The sequence below is a fragment of the Heliangelus exortis genome, chromosome 2 (genome assembly GCF_036169615.1).
Source record: "Heliangelus exortis chromosome 2, bHelExo1.hap1, whole genome shotgun sequence".
Taxonomy (NCBI): Eukaryota; Metazoa; Chordata; class Aves; order Apodiformes; family Trochilidae; genus Heliangelus; species Heliangelus exortis.
Window position 1 is genome coordinate 53,315,498 of NC_092423.1, and position 22,277 is coordinate 53,337,774.

The 22,277-nt window shown below is 44.9% G+C and overlaps 1 protein-coding gene across 4 annotated transcripts in view; it reads left to right on the forward strand.

Moving 5' to 3' along the window:
* The first annotated feature begins 774 nt into the window (after positions 1-774).
* HECW1 (HECT, C2 and WW domain containing E3 ubiquitin protein ligase 1) overlaps positions 775-22,277 on the forward strand; it is a 247,302-nt gene continuing 225,799 nt past the window's right edge. Inside the window, exon 1 of one of the 4 annotated variants that reach the window (XM_071736187.1) lies at positions 775-1,021. In XM_071736187.1, the coding sequence (XP_071592288.1) occupies positions 992-1,021 (30 nt within the window). In that variant the 5' untranslated portion in view covers positions 775-991. The remainder of the gene's footprint in view (positions 1,022-22,277) is intronic. The other 3 variants (XM_071736190.1, XM_071736186.1, XM_071736188.1) reach the window with 3 other exon arrangements.

A 22,277-nucleotide genomic window follows, 5' to 3' on the forward strand; every position in this document is an offset into this window, starting at 1 on the left:
AGAAACGAATGTATAGCACCTCCACTCAGATCCTTAACCCCATTTTAAAACTCGGCTTCCTCCCAGCCGTGATTCTGTGGCTTTCTTTGTCCAGGCTGGTGGAGGTAAGGGTGTTGAAGGGTCTCTGTTCTTCAGGGGAGAAGGTACAGCTAGTAGAGCAGCAGTGTTCCCCAAGCTGTTGTCTCCGTGTGTGGTAAAACGGCACTAATGATCACCCCAGAGACTGTAGCGCTGGTGAAGAGCCGGTGGGAGAGCTGCAGGCCTCAGTAAAAGGGCAAAAAGAGATCGATTTTTCTGCCTCCGTGCCCAAGCGCAGCCGGGTATCTGCCCCTGTGTGAGGTGGGCCGGTGCCCCTGCCGAGGAGCGGGGTTCTGTAGAGCGGCATCCCTGAGAGACCAGCTGAGGAGAGCCGGGGTGCTCTGGGCGGGATAGTTGAAGGGAGGGGGCGGAGGACCCCGGGCGGGCAGCGCTAGCGCCTCGGCCCCTGCCCGCCTGGCAGGAAAGAGGTGAGGGCGGCGTGGCGGCCCCAGGCACTGAGAGGGGCCGGGGAAGCTGGCGGGGACACGGCCTACTCCGGGCTCTGGGCGGGCCACCGGGCCCACCGCAAGCCGGTGGTCACCGCCTCGTCCCCCGGCGGCCTGAGACTCCACCGGGGCCAGGCAGCAGTCGGGGGCCGGCCGTGAGGCAGCGCGCTGAGGGGCGGGCCGGGCCGAGCCGGGCGGCGCTGCCGGGCGCCCGCCGCGGCGTGTGGGTGGCTCCAGGCGGCCGGTACCCAGCGACAGGCGGCGGGGTGGGAGGAGGCTGGCGGGGCGGAGGAGGAGGGAGCGCGGCTGCGTTGCGGGCGTATCAGCCGGTGCTGGACTATGGTGTGGCTCGGCGGGGGCTGACACGCCGGCACCCCTCCCCTCCCTCGTTCTTTCCCTGTCGGCTGACAGGCGGCGAGCCCTGAGCCGCACGTGTGGGATGTGAGACCTGCCCTCGCCGGGGGAGCATGAGCTGTGCCCAGGCCGGCATTGTCCAGGTACGAGGGGCTGCTGCCGCCCGGCCCCGGGTAAGGGTGGTGGGGACGGCGGGGGCTCGGCGTTGTTTCCCGGCAGAGAAGTGCGACGCGGGATGGGGCTGTCAGCGGCCTCGCCACCGGGAAAGGCCCTTCTCGGAGCCCGCAGCCCCTGCCCGACCGACCGGCGAGATGCGGTGGAGGGTCGTGGGTGTGCGCTGTCATCCGTGCCCGGCTGCGCGGGTGCCCGCCTTTGTGCTTCGGAGCCGGCCGGTGCGCGGGAGTGGGACACCCCCCCACCCCATGTCCGTGGGCGCTGCCGCGGGTGGGGGGTAGCCGGGGAGGGAGTGTGTTTGCTCTCCGTGGAGCATGTGGGCCCTGGTGGGTTACGGGCTTTGCCGTCGGCCTGTGGAATGAATTTCAGTAGTGAACAAATTGCGTGGAATTACGATGAGCAGCGTGCCGGCAAGGATTGACATCATTTGGGTTGTGGATGCGCGCAGGCGGTGATCAAGAGTCCCGCGCTGGGTTTTTGGTGGTTGCATCCCTTCCCTGTAAAAGAAGCAGCCCCCAGATTTGATTCTTGGCTCCTTGACAATGCAGCAAAATTTAAAGAACAAACTGCCTTTTTTTCCCCCTGCTCTGTTGCTGTAAGCCAATCTTATGACTTCATATTTTTGTTATTACCTTGTGTTATTATGTAACTTCATTTTTTCATTAGCAATTGAATAAAATAACTTGTAATAAGTGTGTTAAGAACATTGCCTCAGCCTGTAGCATTGTCAAATACTGCTTTTCTCATTTTGCAGCCTATATAGATAATGGATTTGTATTGACAGAGGCACATACAATTAATTTTTTTCCCTCTTGCATAGTTTCCTGTATTTTTCTTGATAGTTGCAGAAGAAATTACTTGGCCTGGGTCTGGATGTTTGCATCCTGCTGTTTGGAGCTGCAGTGGTGCCTTTTTTTTTTTTTTTTTTTTTTTTTTTATGCTGCACTCAGCAGAAGTGCGTAGTGAGACACTACAACAGTCAGGACAGTCAGGCTGTTCTCCTGTCCACCTATTTACCAGCACAACCCTCATTTTATGGGGCACCCAGCCCTGTCTGAACCCAGCAGCAATTAGGGGCAGGGTGCTGCTGTGCCAGTGGTGTCACAGAGCAGGTGCTCAGCTGTGCCTTTCTGATTGGGGCTCATACAAAAATTGCAGTTATTACAGTAATTCATTGTAGCTTGGGGATTCATTTTGAAAATTTGGATTTTCCACTAAGAAGGGATTATCATTTCTTTGTGTAGTACGTGTGTTTTATGGAGAAGTGGAGTATGGTATGTACCCTGGCTGTGCTCTATACTTCTGTCTTTGAAATGCACACCCATTTGGACAGCACAGGTGCGGTGCTGATTTACATGCTGGAACCAGAAGTAGATGTAAAAAGCAGCACGCACTTACTCAACAAACATCACTCACCCTGTCAATGTAGTCCAACTCTAGCATGGGGGTGGGGAAGAGTAACATTCCTTACAGAGGGAAATGATGGGTCTGTTTACTTGTTTGTTTCAGGAGGGTGAGTGGGGAGTTAGCGGAGAACAAAGAGTGGTTGGTCAGATGGCCAGTGCTTCTGAGCAAGAGGCTTGCAAGTCGGTGGTGGATGGTGTGTCATATAATTTATGTGATACATAAGTAACGTGTTGCTGACTTACTGTGGCCTGAGCTTTGGACTTCTAACCTTTTTAGTATCACTCATCTCTTTCTTATCAGCTTACTTGTTTGAAACCAGAGGAAGCCAGAGCACAAACTGATGCACTCAGTGGCTTTCTCAGGATCTATCAATATCTGAATGAGGCGGTGATTTATTTGAAAGTGAACTGTGTACACGTGCTCTGAACATCCCAGAGAATTGATTCAAAATCCATATACTCAGTATTTTAAGTGCATCCTAATAAACAATGTGGTATTTATTGTTTTCCAATAAATAACTGGGTATGACTTCGTACTAAAGCGCATGGTTCCGTGGGTTTGTGTTTCATGTATGCAATGTAGCATTCTTTATGATCATGAAATAATCCTGGTGAAGCTTTGTGGAGTTTTGCATGTGCTATGTCTGATGCAAAGTAGTGTTTTCATTTAGGGTAGTGCTAAATCCCTCTCCTTGCCTCTTTTTGAATAGTCTTACAAGCAATGCGATTACTTGAATAAACAGTGAGAGTGGAATTTAGTTTATTAGTTGCTTTTTGACAATGTGGCTGTGGTATAGTGGAAGGGGTTCAAATTGTGAGAGTGATGGTTTTGAAAATGTGGTGTCAGGCCAGGAGCTATTCTAACAGAAATGTTGGGTTACTTATTGTTTAAAGTTATTGGAAATCTGTTTTGTGGATGCAGGCATTAAGCTTGTCCCTGTGGTTCCAACTCTGAAAGCTGCTTTAAAAAAAAAAAATCCCTCAAGAGCAAGTTCCCATTCCTTCACCAGTCAGGCATGTTGCAAAGTTCAAGCAGAAGGGCTTTTAGTAATTAAAAATAGCAGTTACTTTGAAATATTTTAGTTTGTGATGATGGACTCTGCTGGGCAATGTAACTTGTCTTTACAATGACTTTCCTTTTATTCTTCCTAAGTGTGTCTCTGGTTCCTAAATCTTACCTACTTAATTTCATCCAAATTTAGGGGTACCCACAAGGTGTGGTTTCATCATGCATGGATTGTGGTCATTGTGGGCTTCTATAAACAGAGAGGAGATGTCAAGCCCTGTACAAGCGCTCTGCCTCACTCTCCTTTTCTGTAGAGGAGATGCTTGCCAGCCTAAGCAAAAGTATGCCTTCGTGAATACCACCCAAACTGGTTTCATTTGGTATCAAAATACACATGTGGCTTCCATCAGTGGATCGTACCTGCAGTTGTTGCAGCTTTCCAACATATGTAAGTAGGAGCCACCAGTGTACTGGGAGCCACCGACACCTCAGATGCTCCCCAGCTTGCAGTGACACCCGTGCTGCTGGGAAGGTTTCTGTAGCATCTGCTTTTCCCCTTGGATTGGCTTGCGGGAGTTGCTGGAGGATGGTCCTGCTCATACCAGTTTGTGTATCTGCCCATTAGCACAGAAGGGAATGGTGACACCCCCTTTTCTTCAGGATGTCTGTTGTTTGTTTACGCTCAGCCACTCTCTCGGTTTTGGCAATAAGGAGATGAGTCAGTTTTGCTTCTGTTTAAGGCTTTTTTTTACACATTTCTCTTTTAAGATTTTGTATGATGTTGTGGTTCTGCAGTGGCTGAGTGTCAAACACTGCAGGGGTTTGGTTTAATTCCTTAGACGTTCATTTCTATTGGCCTTAGATACCATGAGCATTAATTTTAATAAAGTCTAGAACAGGCTAGATCTTGCATACTTAAATATTTCTCCTAAAACACAGCAATGTTTTGGTCTTTACTGATAGTCTCAGGAGGCTGGGGGCCATGCAACACAGAAAAAATAAAAGCACAGCCAGTAGCAAAGGGCAGGCTGAGATGCCACCTACTCCAGTTGATGCTTTCCAGCTGAGATTTGAAGCCATCAAGATCTTTAGAGTTAATTAAGAAGAAATGGCAAGATTCTTTGATGTAGGGAGCCCAGGGTCATATTTGTTACAGTTAATGAATGGTGGCTAAGTAGCAGTATAATGGGCTTGTGAGTCAGTCTTGGAATTTTTGATCAGCTATGCCATGGCTAGGGTATCCCATGGTCAGCTCTGAAGTAAGAGGTTAAGGTTCTTCAGGCAGGGCTCCTCAGGAGGTGCTGGTACTGTCCCTTGGCAAGATGGTGTCGTCAGATACTTGTGGCTCCACCGGAATATGAAGCAGTAAGACTGGTCCAAGCTACAGGTAAAATAGACTGTTGTAATGGGCAGCAGACTGCTGGGGGCAAGAGGCTGGCTGTATCCCCACAGCCTGTGTTTGCTTTGGAAAGAGGGAGGGGTGTTAGGTTGAGCAGGGCAGCAGCTGAGTCCCAAGAGGGTTCCCCTGCTGCAGTACCTGTTGCAGCTCCTCTTTGTCCTCTCCCTCCAGTGACAGCAGCAACAGAACTCTCAGCTCCTCAGGACTTCCCCAGCTCTCCACCTGATCATCTCACTCTGTTTTTCCGAGAGTTAGGAACAGCCTAAGCTTGATCCCAGCCCCTCATCCTATTGTCTGTAACATTGTCTACAATGCAGATAAACCTTGAGATGGCTTGGAGGAGGAGGGGGGGAGGCGGGGTGATACAGCAAGCTGTTGCTATTAGACCTTACAAAAAGGGGAAACAAAGGTACTCTTGTTTGAAATATCCAAGTGAATGATCAGTGCTGTGCTCCCCAGAGGATCTCTGTGCTCTTCTATTGCAAAGTTTTGGAGGATGTGGCAGCACAGGCAGTGTTCCCTTGCTCTGCAGAGCAGAAGGTCTGTGGGAGAAGGCATGTGCACAGCAGTCAGGCTATTATTGAGACCTTTGCTGAGGTCTCATTTTATGTGTTTAGCAAAACAGTTTTGCTCTTTCACACTTTCCTGATATTTTTATATTTCTCTGCAGATGCTCCTGGTACACCAACATTTGTTTGGTTTGAAGCCTGAATTAAAAATCCCAACCAATGTCTAGAGGCAAAAGGGAAAAAAAACCCCAAGTGTTTGACCTAGAATTACAATCCATTTAAATTTGAGAGTTGTTAACCCATGAAATAGTGATGCAGTCTCTTGGACTCATGTCTCTTGGACTGAGTCACTTGTGTTTAAAATGGAACATGCTCTAAAAATAAATGGGTAATTGCTTTGATGTAGTCAATATGAAATTTAAAGATGACTGACAGAGTGATTTGTCATCCATCTCTCTAGCAAAAGTCATCTGGGAAGTCTGTAATGTTGAAGGCAATTGTTTCTATTAACACCTTTTAAAGTAGTCTTGTTAATGAGCTCTTGAACACCAGGGCTGAAATCTGTCATGTGGTACAATTAATTTTTCCATACCATAGGAAAATGTCTGCCTTGTGCACCTTTAATTACCAAATCAGGTTTCTCAGGTCCTGAAATGTGTGGCTCAGCAGGCCTATCATTTTAGAGAAAGGAGGAGCATGTTGTTCTCCTGCTGCCAACAAAGTGCTTTCACATGTTGCCATGTAAAGTTTAGGATGACATCCTTCAAGCTTGGGAAGATCTGATGTTGTACTACCCACTACATACTTTTTGCAGAGGGGGAGGCTGATGGATACTCCTCCCAAACATAAGCAAAAGAGGTGGGGCAGGAAATTGCCTTGCCCCGTGGGGCAAAGGAGAGCAGGAGAGTGAGAATGCTTGATGAGGTGACCAGACAAGTTGTGCTTTACTGTGTGCTGGTGAAATGCCTGGGTGCTGGTTGTTTGAAGCAGATGGGTCAAGCAGATGTTCTCTGGATCATAAGTGTCACTGTGAGTCCTCTTCCTCCTCTACTATACTACCAAAGTCTGTCTCTTTGACAGAATGTATGTTATATACTGTACATATGCAGCCTTTGTTAAACTAGGTAAGAAGCCATGAAGCTGGGGATATTCCAGCTCTTTTTGTGAGCTGGGTGACTGTTCTAAGGCATTTCCTGAACTGTTTGGAACCGCAGTCCTCCTTCCAGTTGGAAACAAAACATGGGTGTTTGGGGAGCTACCTGCCTGAACATCTGTGGGCATGCTTGACCAACTAGTGGGATGACCAGGATCAACTGATGTCCCAAGCTAGTCCTTGGGCAGCTAGATGCTGCTTTTTGAAATCTGTCCCCCCCTCCCCATGAAGACTGATAGTGTTGTTAAAGTGGGAGCTATTGTCTTGTGCCTACATCTTAATGCAGCCCCAGGAAAATTTAATTTAGAATTTACATTCTAATGCAGAACATCCATCAGGTGTTGGGTTATTTGTCAAGTCCCTTTAATGATGTGTAAAAAACAACTGTAGGAGAGGCCTTCAGATTTTTAATATAAAACTACAGATACATGCTTTGTGCAACTGCATGGTTGTGTGAAGAAAACAAAAACAACAAAAGATTTACTCTTTGAAGCAGCGTTTTGATTTAAATAGCGTGGTTTAGTGCTACGTGCTTAACAAGGAAAGGGGGAAAAGTGGGTGAAATGTTTGATCTGGGAGTCAGAACATAAATTTCCAAAATGATGCTCTTCAAGATTAATGAAACGCCCATTAACCATTAAGTTTGCTGCCTTCAGTACAGACCCGTGGAAGATGTGTAGAGATTTGGAGCAAGATCTTTTCGTGAACTTTTAACGTGATTAATTTGACTGCACCATATTCTCAAATGGTAGCCAATGTGAGGTCAATACCATGATTCAGAAATACTACATACGTACCCCGACTCATAGTAGAGAATCAATGCTGAGTTAAAGCATTTGGTCTAAAATGAACAATGCCCCTAGTAAAGTTATTGGGAACTTTACTTAATGAAGGGTAGTTCCATCTGGCCTTTCAGGCTTTTGTTGATTTATTTATTTGATTTTTATTTTTACAGAGCTGAGCATCATAGGGAAGCTGGCTGTTTGCTGTGCCAGTGTGATGTACTGGCATTTCTTTTTCATTGTTCTAGCAGCAGGCTAAATCAGAAACAACCACAGGAATTACTCTCCAGACCAAGTGTTAAAGCCTAGTGGGATGAACTATACTTTTCCTCCTCTTCTTATGCTAGAAAAGGGTTGGAACATAGAAACACCTGGTCCTATAGTAGAACTGTGGTGGCTTGTAATAGTCAGACTACCTGATTTACCTTTTTAATTTCCACTTCTCAGGGTTCCTTAAGGACTTTACTTTGTGTGTGAATGGAAATTAACAACATTTTTTTTGTATGGGCAAAGCTCCCATTGAATAATAACAATTCCCACCTGACTAAAGGCAATATTTCTTATGTTGGTCAAGATACTGCACGCTGGTATAGAACCATTATCTGCTCTAAAATTCGACTTCGTATTACTCCTCCATGCTCCTCAAAACTGTTACTCTCAAAGCATCCTCTTACCAGATTTTCAAAGGCTCTCCTCTGCACATCAGTGTGCATTCTCTCTGTCTCCTCTCCCACTTCAACCTTCCCACTCCCCAAGAGCTGCACAATTGTGAAGCACTGTTGTTCTTTTCAGTGCACTTTGCTACACAGGTAGCTGTTCCTGGGCATGCTGTCTTATCTCAGACAATTGGAACATGGGTTAGTAACTCAGACTAATTCTCTGCACCTGATAACATGTTGTAGGCTTAAGCCTTAGTGTTTGTATCTGAGCAACTGTATTAGGGTGTTTCTAATTAAAAACATACATCACCTAATTATAAGTGTCTGAATTCTTAGGTATGTGTCTTTTGCACTCAACTGTGTATAAAGCAGAATCACATGCAGAGAGGGTACTTACTTAGGCTAAAGTGCTTAGGGCAGTTTACAAACCTGATATTACAAATGTTTTACGATTGCTGGAAAGTGAATGAAAGTATTTGGGACATAGGAGGAAAAGAACAAGCAATCATGCTGCAGGAAATTTAAAAAATTGTTCTAGGTGCTTCTGTGGGTACAAGTTGCTGATTGTGCTGCTGAGGTGGATCCTAGAGGAGGATGGAAGCTCACAGGGCCTTCTAGAAATCTGATCTAAGGATCAGCTGCTCAGTTTGCTGGTTGGAGTCACATAGTAACTTCTAGGTTTTATCTTTGTTGTCTTGTTCAGCTTGGGAAATCATCACATGCCCAGGGAAGTTAGTGCAGAACTTCCAGAAATAAGCAGACTGCCCCCATGCCCTCTTCCTTTGTGTGTCTGCCCAGACCTGCCTGCAAAGGTGGCTTTTTGAAGCTTGGAATAGGAGGGGTAGTGGCCCAGGCCAGGTTCCCTGCAGGGGTGTCTTAACCCTCCATCCTTACTATCTTTAAAAAAAAACAAACTCAAAAATGTCTATGACTCTAGTTGGAAATTAGTAGAAACAGTTTCTCAAAAGATTGAAGAAGTTGCTTGATCACAGGCAAAATGATGGATATAGGGTTGTGAGTGAGAGGTGTTAAGTTTAAACCTCTACTTGGAGTGGGAATAGAAATGTTTCTGGCAGAGCCTCTGCTTCTGTAAATATCTTGATGGCCTAATTCGTATCAGAATGACTTTCTAATGGTTTTCAAATGTGGATTTTGTGCATTTGTATAAGAATTATTTGTTGGTAAAATAAATTTCTGAAGTTTCAACTCCGAAGTTAAATATATGCCTGTTTTGACCTATTTTTCCCAACCTAATTCTGCCACTTCTGTGTGCACACATGATGATACTTCCTTGTGGAGTCCTGCTGACTTCTGAAAGACAATGCACCTTAGCAAAGCTGGTATGGAAGTGGTGGTAACAAGCTCAGAGTATCAGGCTGGCTCTGAAAGCAGAAGATGTGGAATAGGATGCTTGAGGAGTCTACTGATTTGACACTGTATCATCTAGAAGCTTAGGAAGGTTCATCATGAAAAATGTGTTTGGCTTAACTGTGACCTTGTAATAGCTCTGAGAGATGGACAGGAGGACAGCCTATTTGATGGCCTTCCAGTAACTCACTGGAAAACTCAGTTCATCTCCTTTAGCTACCTGTACCAAAAGGAATATAAATGCTGTTACTCCCAAGACTCCCTGTGGGACCATGAGAGAGGACACTCACATGCTGAAGTGATAAGAGGGCTTTAAGCAAATGAAGATCTAAGCTGCTGGGTGTACCTTGGCATACTGTGAGCTTTCCAGCTTATATCTGGGAATGATATAGCCACGTTTTGTACAGCACTGCACCAGAAAAGGAGGCATAACAGACTACTTTGAGTTGGCTGCATGCAACTAGCTTATATGCAGGCATCAACAGGGTTCATGCTCTGTGCTCCCAAGGGCTTTTATTTCCAGCATAGTGCAGACAAAAGCAGCTTACTGCATTGCTGCCCCCTTTGTGTGCTTGAATCCTGGGTTAGGTGCAAAGCTGGTTACCTGAAGGGGGAGGCAGGTCCTTAGAAGCAGATAGTCCAGAACTGGTGTGTTGGGTAGAGTCTGTTTCTCAGGGAGAAACTGCCCTCTCCAGGAAAAAGCATTCTGATTTCTCTTGCACCTGATTTAGATCAAGCCCAGATCTGAGAGTTTTTAAGAATGTGCTCTATCTAGTAGGCAGGGAGCTCTTGTAAGTGTGTGTGAGTATAGGACAAATTCTGCACAGAAGATTTTAAGATATATTGAGTTAGAGAGCAAGAGGGAGCATAATGCTGATTTAATGCGTGGAGATTATCTGGGTTTCTTTGCCAAGGGTTGGTTTTTGCATTTTATATGCAGAATAGCAAATGGTATGTCAAGACTGGTGCTTCTGGGATGCACAGGAGCAGAACACTAGATCCCTGGATCCTGTGGATTTTGCAAAAAAGGCTCAGTAGCAGTAAGTACCATTTTCAACTTTAATGCCTAAAAACTGCATGTCCTGCTCTTTTAATCTGGCCAAAAATACCTACACTTTGTGTAACAGTCTTCTGAACTGTTTTTGTCTACACCTCAGTGATATGTCAAATGGGAATCTGCATATACATTTGGCACGATTTATGCAGTAGTTTTCTGAGATGAATCCTGGTACCTAATGGTGAATATGAGAGATCTTAGATAGAAATTCCCATTTAATAGGATAACCAATATAATTCAGAGCTATAAGTAACAGATTATATGTGGTAACCAGCTCTTCAAGCTTTGAGAACCCAGGATCTGAGCTCAGAAAGCTGTTTGGTTCACCTCTGTAACTTTATGAGTCAGATAATATAGGTGAGATACCACTGAAAAATGCTTTCCAGCTGCACCACTCAACCAAAACTATTGTCTTTCCTTAACCCTTTCCCTTGGGGGAGACTTTGCAACCAAGGAGGTCTCATCTGGGCTTCATGTAAACTGAATTTCTCATCAGAGGAACATAGTTAACATTGCTAGATGAATCAAAAATGTTATCTTCCTCTCAGCAACCTTTTAGGGTTGTTTTTTCACAGTTTTAAAGGAAGCAGGGGCTAAAAAACTTTTTGTGCTTGTGTCAGCAGGCAAATTCTGGATCTGCTGGAGGCAGCAGGTCTTCTGTCTAATAAGGAACAATTTTTATGTAATTGCTTTGAAGGGAAATCCCATTTTAGGCCAAAGAGGGTTGGTGTTGAGCAGACTTTGTTAGAAACCTCTTAGAGAGTGCGATGTTCCTCTTCATGCTGAGGCACGTCCCATTCCTACAGAGCTGTCCTGCCAGCCTTGTCTTCACAGTCCAGTTTCAGGTGTAGGTCAGGAGCTGGATCCAGCCCTTGGCAGCCCTTCTGAATGCTGAGTCACAGGGAAGATCTGGAGACACAAGCATTACTCAGCTCTATGCAGCACCAGTGGGCTATTTGTTGAAAACTAGAGACCCACTGCAAATCACAGTTGCTTCTTCAGTTGTTGATCAAGATTGTTTGGCAGTATAATGACAGTGTTCATTTTCAGATAGCTGTCTGCCTTAGTAAAGAGCTGAATTGGACACCATGTGAGCCACCCTGAGGCTACCAAGCGTCTTGAAAAAAAATTCATGTTCAAAATCCATATATTTTTTTCTTTCATGTATTTTTTGTGAATACTTCTCATTTGTGTGCACACATTGAATTATCTTTGTTTTGATGACTCCTTTCCTTGTAGTCTCTCACTCCCAGTGAAGACAGGCAACCTGGCAAGAGCAAAGCCAGTGCACTGCAAATATGCAGCATAATGATCTTCTCACAGTAGCTCTGATGCATGCATGTGTAGGAGGAGGGGAGGCATAATAAGTACTGGAGCTGCATGAAAATTTGCCAGTGGAACAGTTCTGTCAAAAAAAAAAAAAAAAAAAAAAAAAAAAAAGCTGTTTTAAAGAGAATCAAAATGTTCCTCATGAGAATGTGTTTGTACTGCAGTTGGCAGCTGTTCAGAGGACCTGGAGCCCTGCAGCCTTGTTTAATGATCAGATCCAGTTGGGAGAGATCAGAGATGGAGGTGTGGCAAGGTGGTGGTTGTGCTTCAGCTGTGAGGAAAACTTCTAAATGCTTCAGGTTCCCACAGTGTAGAAAATGAGACTTGACCTCTTCTGCTTCATACAGCTGTTTTTTAAAAACTATCTGCTGCTTCCAGCACACATCATTACAGTGTTGTACCATTGTATTTACTTCATGGAAGCCCTGGGATGATCTCATTTTACATTGAGTTTATTTAAATCACTGATCGTGCACTAGGAATGCATTTGACCTGTGAGGTCTTAAAATAACCATGAAAAGATTCACTGCATGTTTATGCAACTGGATTTTTCATCTTGCATTTTTTAACACTTGTGCACTGGAAAAAAAACCCAACATGTCACTAAGGGACATCCCGCCTTCACACACGCACACACACACACACGAATGCTGGTTTTGGCTTAAAAGGATCAGCATGAACAGGTCTCTACTCCCTTCTTTATTTTTCCCAGTTTAGATATTAATGTTACTTAACAAAGTAGTTTCCTTTTTTTCTTCCTCTCCTTACAGGCAGAGAGCAATTATTTTTGTTTCTCATTATTTCTACTTTCCTTCACTTCACAGACACCTTTTAAGCCATTGAAGTATGTTTATTCTTTTAGTAGCAAGCCCCAGAATGTTTGGGCTTCCAAAGTAAGCTGGTGCAAACTGAGCATAGTGCTACTGTTTAGGCTTTTCTGGTTACATTCGTGTTGGGACCCTCTTTTATTTGGTTGCAAAACGTCCTGTGCTTTGACACAGCTGGGCTCTCTTCCATAGAGTACGGCAAAGGCAAACTCACTGCAGCAGATTGTTCAAAAGTGGTATTCATTAAGGCAAGAAATGTCTCGTTTTGGCTTTACTTCTCCTGTGGCAGCCAAACCAGGGATCAATGCAATGGACAGAAAAATTACTTCATTTAAAGTCTTACGGTTTCAACAGCTTTTTCTTTCTCCCTTTTAGTGGCTATTTGTCTTGTACCTGCAAAGACCCTTTTTCACCCTTCACCCTATGGGTTGCTTTGGTGTGTTGAAGACCATCCTCCTGCTGCTTAGTGAGCCAAAATTTGAATGTAGAAAATGCATTTTCCCAGTGTGAGCAGCCAACAGTACATTTGTTTGACAACTGACCGTTCCTTGTTCAGAGCACACTGTGCACCAAAACCATAGCAGCTTTGTAATCTCCTAAGTAAGATGAAGAAACAAAAAGTTAATGGTTTGTTACCCTGAGACTATTTCTTGTTCTGTTTTGTTCACCATTTTCTTGTGCTTATTTGGTAGTCCTTGCTTTGCATCCTGTGTATGTAGGTACCCTTTGGTCTTCCTTTGTCCCTGCACCTCCTCTGCTTGATGGTGGGCTGGAGGGGGTCTCTGCTGTGTCACTGGTTCTCTGAGTCGAGGTATCCACATAGCCAGAGGCAGAGCTACTCTTGAAGTGCTCTGTTGATGGAGTAAAACTTGTCTCATACTTTTTATCTGCCCATGGATGAAACAAAAGAGGAATAGCAGAAACTTTATCACTGTGCTTAATGTTTTTATAAGCAGAGTGTAGATAGCCAAGTATCATATTTGAAAACCAATTCTATTTAGATAAGTTCTTTTCCTCTAAGATGTGCTGCTGTCCATAAATGGAAGTGGGAATCTTTCAGAGGTCCTTGTCATGCTCTGCCAGGAATGCTTAGCCATTTTCAGTTTGTGGACACTAAATCTTCAGACCTTAGATTCCCTTTTAGCAGGGATGTGAACATTCTTGGAGACATGTCATGTCACATTTGCCATTCCATTATCTATGTAACCTTCATTCTTCAGGCCTCACTGTTAAAAAAAAAAAAAAGTGAGAGAAAAGCCTCCATCAGTCTGCCTCACTGCATCCTACCAGCTACTTAAACACATTGATAAGATTCCTGAGCCTTTTATTCTCCAAGCTAAATAACCCCAGTTCATCCATCTGCTTTTTTAGCCACTTTCTTGCACGTTAGTCATTTCCTTGGGTCAGGACATGCACTTGTGTGGCTGCTAGGAGAGCTGAATCACAGAAATGACACAAGTTAGAAATAACCTGTTATTTTATTCCATGTGATTTTAGCCCAGATGAGGTCCACCTGGACTCTTCCGTGAATGCTTATGGCAGTGCAAGCAACCAACCAGCAAAGGCTGAGGAGGAGGAGGAGTGACAGGAAGGCAAGGTGTTTCTCTCTGTGGAAGTGTCAGTTTATGTGAACTTCAGAGTGTTTGTGACAGTAGTCACCTGTCTGGACTATGAACAGATCTGAAGAACTAGGAGTAAAATCTTTGGTCTAGACTTACCAAGAAAACAAGACAAAGGAGAAGGAATTTTGGCAGGGATTTTTGTCTGCCATGAGAAAACTGTTTTTATATTATGTCTTTACTCCTACCCCAACCATTTTCTGCTCAGGAATTTTCTTAACTGATTGTGTTTCTGTGGATTTAGTACCCTTTGATAGACACCTTCTCCACAAAATATCTCCTGCTTTCCTTGGATCATATCTACACTTTTAATGTAATTAGAAAACTAATTTTATATCTCAGCTAGCCATTGCATTAAGAACTACCTCCTTTAGAATGTTGTGAACTTGACTCCCAGTGTCTTCTCTTGGTATCCCCCCCTCCCTGTACTGGAAGAGAAAGTAAACCATCTGCCATTCTCTTTTGCACTCATGAGTCTGTGAACTTCTGTCATATCTTCCTGCAGTTGTCTTTTATCCTTCCCTGAATTTTATCCTAATCTTCTCCCCTGCCTTCATCTTTGGTATCTCCATACCCTTCCTCTCATAATTTGCTACCATTATGCTATGCAGTCCTATTTTTCAGATACTCTTTTTCTCTTAACTCCCAAATTAATTCTTTTCTAACTCCAATTCCATTTTGTGTTGTAGCTCTACACATCCTGTTTCACTGTTTTCTCATCTGGATCCAGTGCAGTTTCTTGTATGTGATCCCTTTCTCTTCTTTTTCTTTTCCTGCCACTTATATATTGGTCCTGGATTTAATTGTGCTCTTTGATTATTTTTATATTTTTTTTAATGAGATGACATTCAGGTCTGTTGAATTTAACTTTCTGTTCACCAGCTAAGATTCTTTGCCTATGACTTGGCCATTTTTATCCTTTTCTGTTGAAGTCTTCATCTCATCAGTTTTCCGCACATTGAAAATTTGCTATTGAGGACCTTTTTCTCCTCTTGTTTCATTTTATTTGAATGAATTTTTTGTCTATCTTTTATCTTCGTATACCTGCTGAATTCTGATGATTGTTAAAAACATGTTTGTGTACCTTCTGTCCTTTCTTTTGATAACTAACATGACTGAAGTACTCTATTTGTCCTGTTGGTATGTGTACTTCGTTTTACTTTGTGTACATGTATACCTCATGCTACTTTCTCTACTCACTGATGGAGTAGTAAGAGACTGGCTGATTAGTTGGTTAATTGCTTCCTTGAGATCCTTCCCACTATTTACTATTTAAAATGACTACTGCAAAATATCTGTAAACTGCTGTTATGTATTTATCTTGTGTAGAGAAGGTTATCAGGTTTTTGATGTACTGACACTGGGTGGATGGTTTGCAGCTCAGTGCTATCTATGCCTTGCATTTCACAAGTGTGAGCAGTTTGATGTTAGCAATTTGTGAGAGAATCATTTCTGATGTTTCGGACACTTCTGTCTTTGCCTTATTTGTATGTGATTTGCATTTTTGAATATTTAAATATCATAATGCCTCAACGAATTTGGCTTGGGATTTTCATGCACAGTTTGCTTATTGGGATCGTTACGGCTGCTAGAGGCTGTTGAGGCGTCCTGTCTTTTATGGATGTTCTGAGAATCTTTCTAACCCTTTAGTATTTTGTATATCCTACTTTAATTTAGGTGTCTATAACTGAGCCCTCTTGCATGAGGCTCTATAGCAGGGACTGTAGAGCCTGGACTCTATAGCAGGGAGATGGGGTTCTGTATTTTAAGGTAAGTTGGGTTTTCCTATGGCAGCATCGCTCTCTCAAGAGAGAGCCTTGATGCAAACTTAGGCAACAGTTAGAACTGAATAATGTAAATAGCACCTTACATTTGCTACAGTGTTGTCTGTGGCAACAGATGATGGAAATTACTGGACAGTATTTCTTAGCATTTTCTTTAAGTGTGTGTTGCTAACATTGTTTGTGTCTGTCTTCCTGGAGAGTTTAGTTTTGCTTTAACAGAGGGGCTGCATATCATTAAATTCAATGCAATGTGTCACAAGCAGTAATGGTTGATTAATAATCACCAGCACTTAACTGTAGGGCAATGTATTTTTTTGAAGTACAAAGGGTAATCACATATACAGCTAATATTTCTATCCATAAGTATTGAAAGATCTGGAGCTGGACTCCCTGACAGTGTAGGAATTTTCAGTGCTTCTGTTTTGAAGACTCACTCTTACAGGATCAGAGTGCTTCCAGGGTTCACAATTTGAAGGTTTCCAGTAGATGTTGGTTAAAGATTTGTTTCTGGAAAGGAAAGCTGAGACTTTTTTTTCTTTTTTTTTTTTTTTTTTAATTAACCCTGTCACTACAGGCACTACATACATTAGGAAAAGCATTGTTTTTTATTAAACTCAAAAAAGTGCTTCTCTCACTGGAAGGCACTTAGGTTTGGGTATCTTTCTCCCCTTTTAGCAAACAAACTCTGCTCTGGAAAGTTTGACACAGTAAGAAACACCCTTTTCTTTTTATTGAATTTTCTTTTAACTTGGCTATGCTTCACTTTTTCCTTTACAGTCTCCTAAGCCTTGTTATATGGCCTTTTATATGTTTATTTAACAAACATCAATGTTATTCACTTAAAAAGAAAAATCCTCTCATCTTCTCTGAGGGTTAATCAAGGAGAAACTTTCTTGCCCATGAAAGCAGGGTAAGACTGTCTCTACTCTGGAATATTAAACAAAAGAATCAAAGGGAAATAATACCCTGTGATGATACCTCAGGCAAGATTTAATTAAGAAAATGAAACAGCATTAAGAGTGACCCATTGTGGACTGCCAGGGAGCCAACAGATGAGGGAGACATTTGTTAGCAGTGTCTGCCCATCAGCAGGAGCTTGCACAGGGTACCAAGCCTGTGAGATATGATGCTCAGTGGAGTGGCTTAAAGTGATATTTAATTACCTCACTGGTTAAAGTTGTCTTTTTAAATTTAGTACTGCAGGGAGCACATATAGTCTGTGAAGTGGCTTGCAGGCTCTTGGGATAAGGGCTGTTCACGTGGCCATGCATGGATCACTGCTGATTCCTTGCTTAGACTTCATAGTAAGGAGTCACTTGCAGTTCAGAGGTACCAACTGTTACCAACCTGCACTGGGTAAGAGGGAGCTGCTCTCTAGTGTGTGGCATCTCATCTTGACCCCATTATGTTACTCAAAATCTAACTGAAAGAGAAGACAAGCAGTTCTCTAAAGATGTGGTCTGCAAAGTGGTCTTGACAAAAAAAAAAAACCATGAGCAAAGGAAGAAGGGAAACTATTCCACAGTGGAGGGATAACATCTTCCCCCATGACACTAGTAGATAGTTTAAAAGTTGGTGTTGCCTTCTGTGTTTGCATGAGCCATGAAAGCAGAGGACCAGAGTGACAAAGGAAAAAAGGGGCGCATCAGGATCTGCTGTCACCTTGGCAGCACAAGCATAGCAAGCCCTCAGCGGAAACACCTTCACAGCCAGCTTAGTTTTCCTTCTTTCAAAGACAGTCAGCAAGATTTCTGTTTGCAGACTGTCATTTAGCCATTGTGGAGGAAAGAAAACCACCTCCCTTTACTCCTTAAGTGATGTGCTCTCAGCAGCTTTTGCATTGCTTGAGATCCATAGGAGTCAGCTGATGGGGACACACACCGAAAGTGACCATTACACCCTTCACCCTAAGCACTCCCCTGAAGAGTCCATTGCGAAAATCCAATTGGTGCTGCACTCCTCTCTGGAGGTACAAGTGATGTACAAGCTACGCTTTACGCAACACGAGCGCGGGTCCGGCTTCATCAACCACCACCCGTTTGATAGTTGAGGCAAGAACTAGCTGGGGACAGCAGTGCCCCACGGGTATTCCCATCCTCAGACTACAAACCTCACCTCCACGCCCCAAGTACCTTGATGTCCCTACAATTTACTCCTTCTGTCAGCTCTGCGCAGCAGGCAGCCCTGTGCATCAGCTCAGAGGATGCCAGGCCCTCTCCTCCCCTCTGCCCATCTCAGCTTCTTTCAGGTGTGGGGATGATGCCACTTGCAGGGCACTGTATGGCTGGAGGGTAGTGGGGGGGAGAGGTCCCTGGCCCTCCTGTGACTCTGTGACACTCTCCTGTTGAGGGAACCCCTGGCCTAGCACAGGCCTGCAGCAAGGAGGGGGCTGGAGCCCAGGGCACACAAGAAGAACTGGAGGGCAGTCCCACTGTCTGAGGGGCAGACAAAATGTTGACATTGCCAGCCGTTTGGTAGCCAGCACCCACCCTACACTGGCCCACAGCTCACTGAGCAGCTCCAGATCCAGACACCAAGTGCTCTTAGTAGAGGAGGGCCCAAGGAAGGGCAGCAAGTGCCCCCAGTGAGTGGGAAGCTCAAGAAGTGGTCATTGCAACCACTGAAGATGCCTCCACATCCCAGAAAATGGAATCTGGCTGATGAGAGCAGCAACAGAGAGGGTATGCAAGCAGTGGCTAGCACTCACACTAGCAGCCATGGTCCAGTCCATGAAGGTCAACCTGCCACAAGAATGGTGAGGAGCCCATGCAGGTGGATCCATCTGCTATAGAACAGGAAGATTCTCTTTGAGGTGGATCCTCAAGAGGAAGCAGTGTCTATGATGGTGGATCCATCTTCAGCAGGGCTGATTGAGCACTGCACCACCACTGCTGTGGTGCCTGCAACAGCATGGTGCCCAAAGCACTGCAGGGCCTCCAGGGGCTCTCAGGAGCCCTCCAAACCACCAGCTCCCAGAAAGGAGCACTGTCCCCCCAGCCATAGCCAGCCCTCAGCAGACCAGCAGCACCGATACCCAGCAGGCACATCAGGACGGTCGCCCGCCTCTCAGGACTCAGGTACAACCCGTTTTCTGACCCTACCCATCGTGACCATGACCTTGTGTGTATCTCCTCTGCCCTGAACTCAGGGGAAGAGGAGAGGGGCTGCCATCATCTGGCCAGCAGTGCCATAGCACCAGGAAGAGTCCAAGAGCTTCCTCAAATATATCAGTAGTAGAAGGAAGAATAGGGAAAATGTGGGCCCACTGCTGAATGGGGCAGGAGCCCTGATAACAGAGGATGCAGAGAAGGCAGAGCTGCTGAATACCTTCTTTGCTTCAGCCTTTACTCCTAGTACCAGCACTTGTGAACTCCAGACCCTGGGCATTAGAGAGAAAGCCTGGAGGAGGGAAGACTCACCCACTGATCAATGAAGACTGGGTTAGAGATCAGTTATGCAAATTGAATATACACAAGTCCATGGGCCATGATGGGATGCACCCAAGAGTGTTGAGAGAACTGGCTGATGTTATCACCCTACTGCTCTCCATCATTTTCAAAAGATATGGCAAACAGGAGAGGTGACTGAGGACTGGAGGAAAGCAAATATCATTCCAGTCTTCAAAAAGGGCAAGAAGGAAGATCCAGGCAATTACAGACCAAGTCAGCGTTACTTCCATCCCTGGAGAAATGATGGAGTTGCTTGTTCTGGAGGTCATCTCTAAGCACATGGAAGAGAAAAAGGTTGTCAGGAGTAGTCAGCATGGATTTACTTGATTAATCTGATGGCCTTCAATGATGTTGTGACTGAATGGCTAGATGCAGGGAGACCAGTGGATGTAGCCTACCTTGATCTAAGCAAGGCTTTTGACACAGTATCCCGTAACATCCTTGTGAGCAAGCTCATGAACTGTGGGGTAGAAGAATCTGTAGTGAGGTGGATTAAGAACTGGCTACACAATAGAGCCCAAAGAGTGGTGATCAATGATGTGGAGTCCAGCTGGAGACCTGTGACTAGTGGATTCCCCCAAGGATCAGTCTTGGGTCCAGTCCTGTTCAATTTCTTTATAAATGACCTTGATGATGGGACAGAGTGTCTTCTCAGCAAGTTTGCTGATGACACAAAGCTGGGAGGACTGGATGACACCCTAGAAAGCTGTGCTGCCATTCAGAGAGACCTAGACAGGGCAAATGTGAAGTCTTACATCTGGGTAGGAACAATCCCAAGTACCAGTACAGGTTGGGGACTGAGTTCTTGGAGAGCAGTGAAGGGAAAAGGGACCTGGGGGTGCTGGTGGAGAGAAGGATGACCATGAGCCAGCAATGTGCCCTTGTGGCCAAGAAGGCCAATGGCATCCTGGGGTGCATAAGGGAGGTGGCTAGTAGGTCATGAGAGGTTCTCCTTCCCCTCTACTCTGCTCTGGTGAGGCCACATCTGGAATATTGTGTCCAGTTCTGGGCCCCTCAGTTCCAGAAGGACCGGGAACTGCTTGAGAGAGTCCAGTGCAGAGCGACCAAGATGATGAAGAGAGTGGAACATCTCTCTTGTGAGGAAAGGATGAGGGAGCTGGGGCTCTTCAGCTTGGAGAAGAAGAGAATGAGGGGTGACCTCATTAATGTTTATAAATACAAAAAGTGAGAGAGCCAGGAGGATGGTGCCAGGCTCTTCTCATTTATACTTAATGACGGGAGAAGAGGCGATGGATATAAATTTGAGCATAGGAGGTTCCATATAAACACAAGGAAAAATCTTCTTTACTGTGAGGGTGACAGAGCACTGGTCCAGGCTGCCCAAGGAGTCTGTGGAGGCTCCTCTGGAGACATTCAAAACCCGCCTGGATGCATTCCTATGTGACCTCCTGTAGGTGACCCTGCTCTGGCAGGGGGGTTGGACTCAATGATCTTCCAACCCCTAACTTTCTGTGATTCTGTGATTCCTGTGTCCCATTTTGTTCTCCCCAGGACAGCAAAGATACTGACAGAGAGGCAGCCCAGCTCCTTTGAGATGGTGAGGGGCTGGGGCAGGGGGCACATGGGGTCAGGCTGAGGGAACTTCCACTGCAGCTGGAAGAGGAGAAGGCTCAGGGCAGGGTCAGACTGGGGATCTTCCAGCACGGCAACATTGTTTGCCTACATACCACATGGAAAATCACCCTATCTATCTCCCACATGCACTTAACTATTCAGAACAGCAAAGGCCTTGTATAAAAGAAAAGTAAAATAGAGCTTGATTTCCCCCACCTTGCATCCCTCCTCTCTTTGATAGGATACAAGGCGAAGGCTCATCTCTCCTACCTGCTTGCTGAGTCCTATTGATCAAAGGAAGCAGTACAAGAGCATTCAGATGTGAGTATTTTTGCCAATGTGTACAGAAATGGCATCGCATCTCTAGTTCGTGGGATGTGAGAGAAAAGCTTCATCTTAATGGTAATAAAACATTGAAGTAGATCTTTTCTGTGAAAACTGGTCCTACAGAAAAAAACCTACCTGTGTGAGCTCCTGAGCTCCTCTGAGTTTAACATCTTTAACCCCCCAGCAATTAGGGAGCAGGCCATGGTGTCAGCTATCTAATGAAGGGTACTGTTTAGTAGCTGTACAAACCTCATGTGAATTGTGCCTGAAGCAGAGTAGGTAAGTTTGGTAAGATTTCAGCAGGTTTGTGTCACTTTAAATTGATGAGGTTAATTTCTTATTATCTAAATGATGAGGTTGGCCAGAAGTGGTTTTGCACTGCTGAAGCTTGGGGTGCAAGGGCATTTAATTGGTTTGCAGATCAGCTGAGAATTTGATACCTCTCTGTGGTGGCAGATACCAAGAAAGCAGCAAAAGTCATTTCTCTTGGGCTTCTTTTGCCCCAGGTTGACTAGAGGCAGGAAAAGGAAACAGCTTGCTTTTTCCCTTGCTGTGACCAGGTTTCGTAAATCTCTTTGTGCATTTGAGGAGAGAGCATCCAAGTTCTAATTGTGGCCTTTCAGGTGAGGGTAGGATTGGGAAACTATGGAAACAGCATCTGAACCAAGAAGGAGGGAACGTAGGGAACTTAACACTTGACCCTTTACTCCCCTGGGCAATACTTTTGAAATACATTTGGGTCATGGCATTTGGAACAAAGCAGAGAATGACATTTAACAGACAAAGGCTGCAAGAAGGGGTCTGATGTCTTTACTAACAGATGTGAGCCTGTAAGTCCGAGGTCATCCCGTGCTGGGGCTGGGCAGTTTCACTTGTGCCCCACAGTGTCTGGATCCCAAGAGGCCTCTCTCAGCTTGCTCTCCAGCAATTACAGAGATATTCCCTCACTCTCACCATTAGCGTAATGGCTGGCAAG